At 38.0% G+C, this 15130-nt stretch overlaps 2 protein-coding genes and 1 non-coding gene across 3 annotated transcripts in view; all 3 read right to left on the bottom strand.

Moving 5' to 3' along the window:
- Nucleotides 1-557: 557 nt before the first annotated feature.
- Nucleotides 558-10332, bottom strand: cenpt (centromere protein T). The gene is made up of 13 exons (XM_052104085.1): nucleotides 10110-10332; nucleotides 8524-8623; nucleotides 8304-8439; nucleotides 8030-8126; nucleotides 7805-7947; nucleotides 5709-5790; nucleotides 4977-5125; nucleotides 4298-4900; nucleotides 3464-4213; nucleotides 3086-3185; nucleotides 2853-2999; nucleotides 999-1103; nucleotides 558-914 (listed from the first exon to the last, which is right to left on the bottom strand). The coding sequence occupies exons 1-13, from the start codon at nucleotides 10196-10198 to the stop codon at nucleotides 785-787; spliced, it is 2631 nt and encodes an 876-aa protein (XP_051960045.1). The 5' UTR covers nucleotides 10199-10332; the 3' UTR covers nucleotides 558-784.
- A 740-nt stretch (nucleotides 10333-11072) lies between these two features.
- Nucleotides 11073-11185, bottom strand: LOC127628298 (U6atac minor spliceosomal RNA). The gene has a single exon (XR_007968648.1). It is a non-coding gene; the product is annotated as a U6atac minor spliceosomal RNA (small nuclear RNA).
- Nucleotides 11186-12826: 1641 nt separating this feature from the next.
- LOC127627627 (formin-binding protein 1) overlaps nucleotides 12827-15130 on the bottom strand; it is a 54668-nt gene continuing 52364 nt past the window's right edge. Inside the window, 1 exon segment of the mRNA XM_052104089.1 lies at nucleotides 12827-15130. This exon segment is cut by the window's right edge and continues 1265 nt beyond it. The gene's annotated coding sequence lies outside the window, so the exon portion shown is untranslated.

Genomic DNA, 15130 nt, shown 5'->3' with positions numbered 1-15130 from the left:
GCTTGTTCTAAAACATGGGCTAAAATAGTTACAAAGTTGCATTTTTTTTCATGGTTCGGTTGGCTTTTACAAGGATATATTTTAAAATGAGCCAAAACTCTCAAATGTCAAGGTTATTTTTATCCGCCGTTAATTGCTTTTGCACTATTTCTGCAGAATGACAGAATCACTACGGATATTAATCAGCGCTTGTGATGATACGAGGCAGAGTGTGATTAAAAAAAGAAATTAAATTCAGATCAGCTTGTCAGTCCTTTTCAGTGACAAAGATTTTTTTCATACAAAACAGATGTGTTTTTTCAGTGCTTGAAGCCATTAACTCAGCAGGCATTACTGATGGTCAAGTGATTGACACCTCCCGCTGAGAGCTGCTAATGGGCGTGGTCTCCCTCTGCCTGGCCGGTGATTATGTTAAAGAAGCTAATACCTGAAAATCATTGGAAAAATCAGCTAGTGTAGAGCCAGCTTAATTAGGGGTATATAGTCTATATACAGTAATACCAGGGACATATTTGAAGTAAAAAAAAAAAAAAAAGTTAATTTCATCAGGTCTTTAATGTCTGCTGGGAAAAACTTGCGTGTTTAAGAAAATATACATAGATGGCCAAAATACAAACGACAAAAGCATTTATTACCATTCTTAACAGTGCTGCATAAAACAAATGGCATTTATATATTGCACAAATCATCATTATCTACCAAACAAGATATTTATATTTTTCAACATAATAAGAACATATTTACAAGAAGATAATCTGATATGCAAAGTTGTCCCGTCCATCATTCACCTCCTTTGATTCGGAATGACTTTGTTTCCACTGGTTGCAACGGGAATGAGGAGTTTGCGATACTCCAGTGGAAGATATTTCTCTATCAGTATGTTCACGGGTGTGTTGTCGGTCACAAACCCTTGCCTGAGAAAGATCACATGAAAAAACATTAATTGAATGCCTACATTTTTTTTTTTATAAATCGTGAACCTATTAGACGAATATTACCGTCTCATGAGCAGCTCAAAATCTTCAACTTCAATAGTTTTACGTTTGGCGTGTGCAGCGTATGCCTCCAGATCATCTGCTAGACGATCAAAGTATTTCCTAAGACTACAGAAAACAAAAATCACATTTTATCATTGAGATGTTGTATAACAACATTATTTAACCATCCTTACTAATGTTGTTCCAACCTGTATGGCGTTTTTGTTTTTTAGCTCACACAAAAAGAGATGTTTCAAACAGAGAATTTTTTTTTCTCTCCATACAATGAAAGTGAATGGGGACAGATTGCGTCAAGCTTCAAAATTACTCTAAAAAAACACCATAAAAGTAGTCCATACAACTAGTGCACTATATTCCAAGTACTCTAAAGACAAACACTAGCACAATCATCCTCTCTGGCAACCCTCTCAAATCTCATTTTGTGCAAATATAAACATAGCATGTAAAAACGTGTTGCATCGGGTTTAATGACAATGATTCCAAATAGCAATGGTTTTCGCATGACTCATAACCAAATGCGATGCAGCCTGTTGGATTATGCATAAGTGTTATTTAGATTTCAACTGAGCCCCTTAGAGGACCGGTCGGGAATTTTTATTCTGAAATGGTTTTGCATTTCCTCGCAATACATCAACCAAGGTTTAACTATAGTAACCATATTTTAACAATGATGTTCACAGAGAACCCATAGTAATAATAAAGGAAAACAAAACTATGGTAATTAAAAATAATAATTGTGTGGTTATTATGGGTTTACTATACAAATACCAAAGTTTAACTATGGTTACTGTAGTAAAACCATGGCTTTACTATAGTAGTAGCCATGAGAGTTCCATGTTTTTTGGCGGAGGTATGGTTTTCCTATACTATAGTAATAAGAATGGCTGTAGTAACTCTAGTTTTTCTGTGATTTATTAATTTGTGTTTTACACTATAGTAGTACTGTAGTACCGGTGATTCCAGGACATTCTATTTGCCATATGAGGTCATGATGTACAGTTTATTTTGGTTATTGAAAGGTAATTTTGACATTCATTTTGAAGCACACCGCACATACAGATTAAATTTTTACTTAAAACTGCATTGCAAAATTCCAGGTTTTTCAGGATGCGTGGGAACCCGAATATTGTAGTAACTATGAAAGGCAAGCATGCATGTTTTTTCGGTGGAAACCCTGGTTTCAATACAGTATAGTATAACAATGATTTGTATAGGGATAGATTAACCATGGGTAATGGTTAAACTATGGTATTTGTATAGTAAAACCAGAATAACCACAAAATGATGATGTTTCTTACCATAGTTGTACTTTTCCTGTATTATTACTATGGTTTCACTACAAATATCATGGTTAAAATATGGTTACTCTAGAAAAACCATGGTAGATTTATTGCAAGGGAAAGCAAACTATTGTGAGGGCATACAAAACTTTTTCAAAAAAAAAAACACACACACACACACACACACACACACACACACACACACACACACACACACACACACACTCTCCACCCTGTCCTCAAATGGGCTCCGTAAATTTGAGAGCTTCTGCGGAGGGGAAGATTCAGCAAATGACGTCTAAAATGTCGGTTTGTTGCTCATGCAGACCTTTCGTATGGCTTCAGAAGTCTTTGAATATAGTGAACTAGTCATATGGGACTACTTTTAAGGTGCTTTTTTTGTCCTTTTGCTGGAGCTTGACGGCCCCCGGTCAATATATGCTTTCGCTGTTTGGAAAAAAGCAGCTTAAACATAGTTCACCGGAAGAAAGTCATATGGGGGTTGAGTAAATGAATTTTCACTTCACTTTAGACAACAGTTCTTCATTGATAATGTGACAAATGGTTCACATACATTTCATTTATGGCTGGGAAGACGTCACTGGCCACTTTTGTCTTTGCGAAGTGTTTGAACACACTCATGATGTAACTCTTGGGAAGGACGTTGTTGCCTGTCTGACGCTTCTGTCTGCGGGCTCGTTTGGCAACCTGAGGGGCAGTACTGGGATAACAGGGTTTAAATTTGCATTAGGGTTGAAAGGAGACAGTGTAAAATGGAAAACAGGAAGAATGTTGTTGGTTAATCACCCAGCATTCAATTGCTTAAGGACTGTGGGAGTATCCAGAGCACAAGGACTTGCGATCGCTCTCTTCTGTCGTATAAAAGCAGGTGTTTTCAAGGACAGCTCTGGAAGTAAAAGATACCACAATGCAAAAGTAGATGATGAAGGTTTAGACCTAGTGATATACAATTTTTTTAGCAGTAATGCTTCTATTTAAACGATTCTCAAACATTTCTATATTTGACACATCTATGTAACTTATTTGAAAATAGAGTTCAAAATAAATTGAGAAATTTTTGAACCAGTTAAATTTACATTAACTGTCTGAATGAACCGATTTGCCAGAAAGTCAGACTTCTAAAAATGATTTAAAGCACATGACTTATAAGGAGGTAGGAGTCACCTGCACTACGAGCATCATCGTCGTCATCATCTTCCTCTTCATCTGGAGCAGGTGAGTGAGGTTCAGCACTCTGATTGGCTGCCTCAGGCTCCATCATGATGTCTTCCTGTTCATCTAGAGCAGGTGATTGAGGTTCAGCGCTCCGATTGTCTGGCTCAGAGTCAATCAAGTCCTCTTCCTCTTCATCTAGAGCAGGTGATTGAGGTTTAGTGCTCCGATTGTCTGGCTCAGAGTCAATCAAGTCCTCTTCCTCTTCATCTAGAGCAGGTGATTGAGGTTTAGTGCTCCGATTGTCTGGCTCAGAGTCAATCAAGTCCTCTTCCTCTTCATCTAGAGCAGGTGATTGAGGTTTAGTGCTCCGATTGTCTGGCTCAGAGTCAATCAAGTCCTCTTCCTCTGGAGCAGGTGAGTGAGGTTCAGCGCTCTGATTGGCTGCCTCAGGCTCTATCATGATGTCTTCCTCTTCATCCGGAGGACATGAGTGAGGTTCAGCGCTCTGATTGGCTGCCTCAGGTTCCACCATATCCTCTTCCTCTGACTGGTTAATCTCCTCTGGGGCATCATCACCTGCATATTCTGGCAAATCTTCCTCAGCCAGACTTGACTCAAGTTTCTGTGACCTTCGCTCAGGTGTGTTGACCTCTGCTGCAGGGTAAAGAGGGGGGGACAAAGGGCCATCTTGTGGTTCGATTTCTTCATCAGGAATGTTCTGTAAATTCTCTCTGCTCCCATTAACAAAATCCAGAAGATCTGAACAGAAAAATGTGAGCTTGTATGCACAATATAATATTTTGTGTATCGTTTATTTATCGGACGTGGTCTATCATTACTCACCTTTTTCTCTGGGGTTCAATCCAGTGCCAAGACTCTTTGTGACTCTTGAACCTGGTGGAACTCCTAAAACAACACCTCTGCCTTCTGAGCGGTGCGCTCTGCGAGTTATTCTCTCTTGATTCGTTGATGCATCCATGTCCCCTGGAACATTCTCCTCCTCAACTTCCTCCTCTGTTTGGGTCTCTGGCATCTCCACATCCAGTGATTCAGTAAGTGACTCAGTCATCGCCTGCGTGGGAGCAAGTACGATCTCATTTACATAACTCAAAGACATGCCGTCTCCTGCCTCTTGGGATGAAGGTACCATCTCCACCTGTTCCACATCCTGTGATGCAGACTCCATCTCATGCTCTTTGTCTTTGGTTAAAAGCTCAGGTACTTCAGGAATATCACCATCCTGAGTTTCTAGGATTTCTTCTCCATTACTCTCGAGATCATGTTCTCTCTCAAGCTCTGCAGATGGTACCAAGGTTTCGTGTTTCTTGGGCTGAGCAGTCGAGCCTGTAGGCTGCACGTAAAGCTCAGTAACATCACTGAGACCGAGAGTTAACTTCTGCCATGAAGAATCTTCTAGAGTTTTTCCATCTTGAAATACAGAGTTACCTAAAGGAGAAAGACCATTTTTGCTTTAGACAGAATATAATTGGAGGACACGTAAATTCTGAGTCCAGGAACAAACCTTGGACATAGCCCTGCTCAAGACATCTTTGCACAGCCTCGTCAAACGCATCCACAGATGGCAGCCTCCGATTGGACACCTTCCTCTGAAGCCCTGCCCTCTCTGTTCGCTTTTCCACAAATGGGGTCTTCAAGGTCAAATTCAGGCCACTGACAAACGTAAACAAGAACCACACTTACAAATTCTGAAAGTGTAAATGCAGTCTTGAGTTGTGCTGCAAAATAAACTTCCCAGCATTACTAAATGGGAACAGAAAACAAGTTCGTTTTTATATTTTAAGGTACTTCAGAAGATTTTACCAACCTTTGAACATAGTAAATGGTCTGCACTTATATAGCACTTTTATTTAACCTTAGAGGTTACCAAAGCGCTTTAAACTGTGTCCCAATCACCCATTCACACTCATACACTCATGCAAGGCACTAGTCTGCCATTGGGAGCAACTTGGGGTTCAGGGTCTTGCCCAAGGACACTTCGGCATGAAGAGTCATGTGGGCCGGGAATCAAACCACCAACCCTGCGATTGGCAGCCAACTCGCTCTACCACCTGAGCCACAACTAGCATATACAAAAAAATCTAAATCATTAAGCAAAACACAGAGCAATGTAACACGACAAGAGCAAAACGTAGCTAATTAAACTATCAGGATTTCTTTAAGGACTAAGTAAAATATTGAATGCATGTGAGACAAGATTTTCCACAGGTTTTCAGGCCAGGCCAACAGCTTTTACCTCCTTGAGCCAGCAGAGAAATCCAGATCCTGAGATATATCCTGTTTCTCCTGAGAGACATCAGCCACCACTTCTGATTTGCCTGAGAACATGTAAAACAGAGTGATTCAATTATTGTCTGATTTCTGATGCAGAAGAACGAGTTGTGCTGCATATTTGATTGCGCTTATCAAATGTTTTCCTGCAAATGAGAAATTCTTTGTACTCTACATGAGTTATTAAGGGCATTTTCACAATATAAATTGCGTTACGGTGGTAGTACCCAAAAATGTACATTCTCTCATTATTTACACAGATTTTTATGACTTTTACTTCTGCAGAACAGTTTTTTAGAAATATATCTCAGCTCTGTAGGTCCACACAATGCAAGTGAATTGTGGCCAGAATTTTTAAGCTGCAAAATGCATATACAGGTGCATCTCAAAAAATATGAATATCATGGAAAATATTTCAAGCCTTTTTTTTGCAATCTTGATGATTATACGGTTTACAGCTCATGGAAATCAAAAATCCAGTATCCAGTAGCATGGAGGCAATCAGCCTGTGGCACTGCTGATGTGTTATGGAAGCCCAGGTTGCTTTGATAGCGGCCTTCAGCTCATCTGTATTATTGTGTCTGGTGTCTCATTTTTCTCTTGACAACACCCCATAGATATGTTCAGGTCAGGCGAGTTGGCTGGCCAATCATGCACAGTAATATCATGGTCAGCAAACCAGCTACTAGTAGTTTTGGCAATGTGGGCAGGTGCCAAGTCCTGCTAGAAAAGGAAATCACCATCTCCATAAAGCTTGTCAGCAGATGGAAGCATAAAGTGCTCTAAATCTCCCGGTAGAAGGCTGCATTGACTCTCGACTTGAGAAAACACAGTGGACCAGCACCAACAGATGACATGGCACCTCAAATCATCACTGACTGTGGAAACTTCACACTGGACTTCAAGCAACTTTGATTCTGTGCCTTTCCACTCTTCCTCCAGACTCTGGGACCTTGATTTCCAAATGAAATGCAAAATTGACTTTTATCTGAAAAGAGGACTTTGGACCACTGAGCAATAATTATTTGCAGTAATTTGTGCAAAAGGAGCCCCGACCAAGTATTGAGTGCATAAATTAACATACTTTTCAGAAGGTCAATTTTTCTGTATTATAAATTCTTTATTCTAACATTTTGAGATACTGGATTTTTCATTTCCATGAGCTGTAAGCCGTAATCATCAAGATAACAAAAAAAGGCTTGAAATATGTCACTTTAATTGTAACGAATCTAGAATATATCAAAGTTCCAATTTTTGAATTAAATTACGTGAAACTTTTCCACAATATTAAAATTTTTTGAGATGCACCTGTAAAAGGCAGCATAAGAGTAATTGCATTTGCAATTACACAATCGTTTCAAGTGAAGCCGCAGTGCTTTGCGTTCACTATAAAATGTTATATTTGTTCGTTTATATTTTCGCGGGAGTTTGGCGTGAGCCTCTGCTGACGGTGTGCGCATCGGTGCGCTTCACACGCACTTCCGGACAGGAGCTGCTCTTGCTGACATCAGCTTTATGGCTCAGTGATGCTCAGAGTTCAACTGAATGACACATAAACGTGCCTTTGATAGCATTTGTATATTTGCTTAAAATTCCCTTATTTTGGGCATTGAAATGTGATTGGAATTTGAAGTGCACGATAACAGTGGTTAGATCAAATAATATCGTGACAGGCCTAATGAATGAGCATAGGAGAGCTGCTCAAAGTGGAGATTTATAGTAAAAACAGGCTTAAATATTGATCTGTTTCACACCCACACCTATCATATCGCTTCAGAAGACATGGATTTAACCATTAACCACTGGATTTGAATGGATTACTTTTAAGCTGCCTTTACATGCTTTTAGGAGCTTCAAAAGTTCTTTCCATCATTTACTTGGATTGAATGGACCAACAGAGTGTAGATTCAGCTTGGTTTGTGTTCAGCAGAAGACAGAAAGTCACAGACATCTGGGATGGCATGTGGCTGACTAAATGATGAGAGAATTTGTCAATTTTGGGTAAACTATTCCTTTGACAAAATCAAAGGCATCAGAAATGTGTAACAGGTAGGTCAGCACCTGGCAGTTGCTCTAGCTCTTTCTCAAACCATGATACACTGAAGGCACGCTGTGGTTTCTTGCGGCTCAATCCCCTCACCACATGTGTCAGGGGTTCAGTGTGTAGAGTCAGATCAGACAACTCCACTCCAGACAGACCTTCACTAAGATAAACACAGAGCTCATTAAAACAACCTGTACAGGGAAGATCATTGAATGTATAGGACTGAAGTTGTAAGCACTAACGTTCTATCTCCAGTGCTGGAGGCAGAAGAATCTCCTGCGTTTGGTTCTGAATTTTGCAGTAAAGGCTGACCTGACATCAGCAGTGAGGTTTCAGTCTCTGGAACATATGGGTAAACAGGAAAAACATGTTTGCTTCTTGATCAATAATAACACTTCTTTACTATTGTATGTCAACAATACTTTGAAATTATGTTTATCAGTAACTTTTTGTGATTATCTAAGCAATGTGTGGTTCAGTATGTGCAAAATAATTTGGATAATGTATATAAGCTACCTGTCTGTATGATTCCCTTGAGCAGGCCACGAGTTGTGATGTCCTCGTCGTACAGTGGGGACGCGGACGGAGGGTTTGTCTTTCCTCCCAGTGACTTCTGCCGTTTAGGGGGAGGGACAGGTGAGTGAGAGGCACTCTGAAATGGAAAAGAATGGTGTTAGTAAAATCTATTTGGAATGTTATTAAATGCATAATATCATCATTTGAAGACCAAACAAACCTCGTGAAGTTTTTTCTTGAGCCTGTGGCGCAAGGCAACTCCAGGGCTCTCTAGTCCAGGGGTGTTTTTTGACCTCATACTGCGGCGTAGACGGGTCCCACTGAAAAACACAACACACACACCTCTGTCACACATACTAAAATGCAATATACAACAATACACATTCATCTAAGGCATGTACACAAACACATACAGTACTCTGTGTACATAGTTAACATTTTTAATTGCTCACTGTGAATGTGAACCATTATGAAATATATAAAGTGGCAAGAAAAAGTATGTGAACCCTTTGGAATTAGCTGGTTTTTCATCATGATGCTCCCTCCACCATACTTCACCGTTGGGATGATGTTTTCATGTTTGTTTGTGTTGCCCTTTTTACGGCATACATAGTGCTGTGTTTTCTTCCCAAACAATTCAACCTTAGTTTTATCAGTCCACAAAACATTTTCCCAGTAGTATTGAAGTGTGTCAAGGTGGTCTTTGGCAAACTTCAGGCACACAGCAATATTTTAGTTGGAAAGCAGCTGCTCCCTTTGTTGTGTCCTGCCAAGGATACCATGCCTGTTTAATATTTTCCACATAGTGTAGACTCATGAACAGAGATGTTAACCAGTTCCAATGATTCCTTCAAGTCTTTAGCTGTCACTCTAGGGTTCATTTTAACATCATTGAGCATTCTGTGATGTGCCCCTTGAGTCATCTTGGCTGGACGGCCACTTCTAGGGAGAGTAGCTACAGTACCAGATTTATAGACAATTTGTCTAACTGTGGACTAATGAATAGCTAAGCACTTCAAAATATCTTTGTAACCCTTTCCAGCTTTAATTCTTGATCAAAGGTCTTCTGAGATCTCATTTTGCTAGGCATGGTCCACAGCAGCAGATGCTTCCTGTGACTAGCACTCAAAAATGTAGCTCTAACCCACACCTCAGATCCCGTTTCGTTAATAGGATGCCAGGTTTGTCAACTCCTGACTCTAATTAACTTTTCATTAGCCTATGAGTTTACATACTTTTAATAACCCAGACTGTGGATTTTTTATTCAATATGTACAAGAACTATACAATAATTTGTGTATTATTAGTTAAAACTGATTGCATTTGTTCATTATTGTAACTTGGATGAAGATCAAACCAGATTTTAAGACAAAGTTATACATAAATACAGGTCATTAAAGGATTCAGATACTTTTTCTTGCAACTGTGGTAGGAAAAATATACAATATAACAGGAATGTGTCCAACTGTACAATTCAAAAATAAATAAAATGTATTTATTTATCACACGTTCAAGCTGGAATAAACCATTATTACTTGAATGTAATAGTTCACACATAAGATACACATATTAGGAAATAATATGCAAACTGAACCATTTCTGTAATGTGAACTGTTAGACTATGTAGAAAAATGGAAACGTGTTTTTTTTATTTAATTTTTTTATAATTTGCATGCCGTTTATGTATATGTATATTTAGTACATATACATTACAATGTGTGTAGTTTATGTTTGTTTAACTATAAAATCAGGCAAAAACGACATTTTATATGAAGTTTAAATGAGGTTTTAAGAGAATCTGTTTACCTTCTGGTTACTGGAGATCTGGGTAACTCGGTGTTCAGGACTCTCCTCAACAAAACCCGAGCTGATATATCCTCATCTACCGAATCCATCGTTTCTTATCGAAGATAATCACAAATAATAATCCGAAAAGATGCAAAAGTTGATCCACATCTAAACTGGATTAAACAACAATGAAAAACAACGCCAAGTCATCCGTTTGGCCTTTGAGATGAAAGACGCGAGACTCCCGCCTGCTCGTTCAAACAAATCTCGCGTGATTTTAAGAACGTAAATCGTTGCTTTATGGGATGTGTAGTTTTTTAAACTGTAGCAGTGGAGCACGATTGAGTAACACTGGGTTTCTAGTTAACTCTTTCTTATGTGGATTTTTTTTTCTGGCGATGTTATTGATATTCTAAATGCGATTGTGTACTTGTGGCATTGAATAAAAATGCTTGCTAACGCTTTCATATGAGACAACAAAGTTGTTTGCTTGTAGGGGCGCCAGAGGTTCAGACTACTGTGATCCAACGCCAACAGCGCTGAGAAAAGTAACAGGTACCATGTGGCATTGATATGGTGATTCAGAAAATATGTGCGAGTATAATTAATGCCTGATCTGATGAAAGACCAACGATATTGGCGGTGCCACAAAAAGTGAAAGGTTGGTCTAAAGTGTCCGGTGCATAAATTAAATTCACCCTCATATAAGCCATAACTACACATTTAGACACACGACTGCATTTGTTTTATATACCTACATATATATATATATATATATATATATATATATATATATATATATATATATATATATATATATATATATATATATATAATATTTAACAAATAAAAATATATTAAATGTTATATTTCCATTCTGTAGAATGTGTAGAATAGTTTGTTCTTATAAGACAGAGAGCATCCGGTCAGTTGTAAGCTTTGATAATGAGTCAAGTACATAAAATGAGAAAGAAACACACCGGAAAACCCTGGTTTGACATGCCACGGAGAAGGTGACAAAGTTTTAACCACATATGTTGATGAAAACCACTTAAGATCTTCCATCCTTATCAAAATTTTCTTTCAAACAAAACTGAACTAATGAGATTTGAAAGCAAATAAAGGGCAGGATATGGCTAGATATACTCAACAACGGTGACTAAATTAAGTATACTGTTGGTTATGATACCTGTTATATATTAAAGTGTATATTACTTGTTTTAAAAACATATTAATTGGAATTATTTTAAGAGCTTTTTTTGCGAGTCTTTATACACCTTGCAACGCTTGCTCATTTGCATAGGAGACACGTTAGAACAATCATGGCGACGTAAGAGTTAACGTCACATGCTCTGTAACTGGCAAGTGTAAGTGTAAGTTCTGTCGTTAGTATGTGGGTGTAGTCTTTGCTGTTAGATATTTTAATGCTAGATGTAAAATATAGTTTTTTTTGTTGTTGTTTTTTTTACGTTTCTGCTCTCTAGAAGTAGAGAGATCCTAATTCAAGGCACACAGTAAATTCTAAATTACTGTTAGTTAACAAATATTTTATATTTAATTATAATTTTTAATGCTTATTATTAGGAACAAATAAATAAATGATTAGAAACTGATTTGATTAACAATGTATTAATAAAATGAATGTGTAAATAATTTACGTAACGTAAATTCACCTCTGAATAATGGATTTGCCGCTGGGTTAAAGGGATAGTTTACCTAAAAATGAAAATTCTCTCATCATTTATTCACCCTCATGCCATCCCATATGTGTATGACTTTCTTTCTTCTGCTGAACACAAAGTTTTTTTGAAAAATATTTCAGTTCTGTATTAATGGGTTCAAAACTTTGAAGTTCCTAAAAGCACATAAAGGCAGCATAAAATTAATCCATAGGACTCCAGTGGTTTAATCCATGTCTTCTGAAGCAATATGATAGGTGTGGGTGGGATAAAGATCAATATTTAAGTCTTTATTTATTATAAATTCTCCTCCCTGCCCAGTAGGTGGTGATATTTGTAACGGTGGCCAGCTTATAGATAGCTGTGTAATGTGTATAAACATCACTCTCCTGACCTCAAGAGGTGGACTAGCGACTGACACTAGAGGCTGTAGCCTTTAGCTTCCTTATTAGCGCACCTGCCTCCAATGCAGGATATGCCAGTTCAGTCCAGTACGGAGTGGGTAGAACAGGAGCGTCACATATGCATGAAGAACTTGATTCGTCAGAAACAAAAGATGAATGTGAAAGTGGACATTTAAATTTAAAAAAGACTTAAATATTGATCTGTTTCTCAACCACACCTATCATATCGCTTCTGAAGACATGGATTTGACCACTTGAGTCATATGGATTTCTTTTATGCTGCTTTTATGTGCTTTTTTTGAGCTTCAAAGTTCTGGTAACCGTACATTGGCATTGTTTGGACCTACAGAGCTGAGATATTCTTCTAAAAATCTTTTGTTGTGTTCAGCAGAAGAAAGAAAGTCATACACATCTGGGATGAGAGCAATTTCATTTTTGGGAGAACTATCCCTTTAAGACTGGATAGAAATGAGATGACTAATGATACAATGTTCGTATAGAATTATTACTAGTACACAGTTATAGCACATCTTAGAAATGGGTCACTCAAGTTTTCATGCAAGTAGTTTCATAATGCACACACACACACACACACACACACACACACACACACACACACACACACACACACACACACACTCAAAGTAATACATTCAGACAAAAATGATTTAATTTTCCCCTCTATTTTTAATTGGCACAGTTAACACATACAAAGTATTCAGTGCACCAAAACACAAGCATAACAAACGGAACACAAACAAAAGTGCAAAACAAACATTTGGCAGACCCACCAAATGTGACAAAAAAAAATTTAATTCACTAAGCAAAGCAGAGAAAAGAAACCAGGACATTTTTATTAATCGAAATTTAAAAATAGACTCTAACAATGTTTTGGTAGTTCACTCTTATTTATAGACTTATAGTACGTATAGCTATGCATGTGTAGAATTATATTTATAGTTCTCTGATTTGGGAATGGTGTTAGAGCAGTTATAGGGGCCGAGGACAATTGATTCTTGTCACTCATAGGCAACATATCAGCTCTCTTATGTTACAGAGACAGCTGTGTGTGTGTCTGTGAATGCCATAAGGTGATAGCGGCAGCGTACAACAAAGCTCAAAATGTTGAAATGTTATAAATCGTTTTGTTCTCAAATAGAGACATAGCACTTGTGTGTTCACACAGAAGGACGGAAGACAGACATAATGATGTTTTCCTCTTGAAGATGGCGAGATGTTCTCTGCTTTTCAAAACATCCTCTGATTTATTACACATTTTTATATTTACAGATTCATCAACAACTAGTCAGTTATTAGTCTGCTCAATTCATTCAACCTAAAATATTATAACTCATCAATAAGCGCTTTGTAACATACTGTAATAAAAGCTTTCAGCATCAAATAGCAGTTTTGTGATGTGAAAAAAAAATACATTGTTATATTGATGATGCTTACTGTGATTTGTGAGCATGCTCTGGGCTTCAAACCTACCTAGATTCAGTTCAAATAAAATACAATATCCAAAAACCTCTCCTGGACCCAAAATGAGCGTGTCAGAGAATTGCAAAATCTAAAAAGAAAAGTTACAATTATTTATGTGCCTTAAGGAGTCGCGAGTAGTCGTGGAAGATGATGAAATTACAAATATAATCTCTTCACGACAGACATTACAGAAAAAGCTCAAATACAAACAGACTTCTCTCCAGTAAATCACAGTAATTCAAATAAAACGGGGAAAAAGAATCAGATTAATCAAAAGCCTAAAGCATGGAGTCTAGTTCAAGTTAACATGATGCATGTTAAATGTCTATATAACCTGTACATTTGGCTCAGAGTACATTGAAACCATAAGATGTAACCCGACACTTCACATGGACCCTTGTTCTCAAGGTTACTGAAACTTGTCTGGGAACTCCACAGGGTAAAACCATAGAAACATTAACAAAACAACTGTCACAATAAATACATACTCATATTAACAGGACATTATCATATTCATGTATGTATATATCATGTGTTCGCAGAAATAGCCCGTACCCCGCGTAACAAAAAATGAACAGCGCTTGCTTGAATGTGTCGAGCAACTATTGGACGGTTAAGGAAAAGCAGGAAGTGTTTGGATGAATGTGAGGGGACAAAACGGCACCAAAAATGACATGTAAGGAAAAAAATTTGTTAGATTAGATGGCAAACAAACATACAGTTAACAGATGAAGGTTTTAGTGATTGCACTGGAAGGGCGGAGGCAGATGAGATGTCAGGGCGAGCAGACATGCTATTAGCCCGTGAAGCCCCACCCCTGATTTGTGACACAGCCATATGAGCAACCAATGGCTCGTAGGTGTTATCTTCAGAAGGTGGAGTCAAAGGGTCAAAAGGGGTGTGGCCTGATAGAGGAGCCATTTGTACGGAATTCCAAAACAAGTGGCATCAAAGAATTTGAAAGCGTTCCAACTCGCTAAATCCACCGCCACGCTACACTCTGCTCTCAGTTCAAACGTTCAAGCTTGGTGAACTGTCACCTATGAATTCTGATGACTAGAAGACCAATAGATGACTGAAAGGACAAAGATACAATACATATTTCAAAGCTGCATGTTTTTATTTTGACATTATGAATATAACATTATATGCAATTAGTGGTGGTTTGCATAGTTATTAAAACCAGACGCCATGGAGCGTTACATCATATCCTGGATTCAGTGTCATAATTTTGCCCACTCAAAGCCTAGTGTGTCTTAAAGGGAAAGGCCATCCAAAATTGTTAATTCACACATCATTTACTCACCCTCTTCTGCTGAAAACAACCTGAGATTTTTAAAACAGTCCATAAAATGCAAGTGAATAATGACCAAAACTTTGAAGCTCTAAAAAGCACAGAAAGGCAGCATAAAATTACGTTTCAAGTCCATGTCTTCTAAAGTGACCTAATCAGTTTTGGGTGAGAACAGACCAA

The sequence above is a fragment of the Xyrauchen texanus genome, chromosome 34 (genome assembly GCF_025860055.1).
Source record: "Xyrauchen texanus isolate HMW12.3.18 chromosome 34, RBS_HiC_50CHRs, whole genome shotgun sequence".
NCBI classification, from domain to species: domain Eukaryota; kingdom Metazoa; phylum Chordata; class Actinopteri; order Cypriniformes; family Catostomidae; genus Xyrauchen; species Xyrauchen texanus.
Note: the sequence above shows the minus strand (reverse complement) of the source record. Positions and strands in the feature narration are given on the sequence as shown.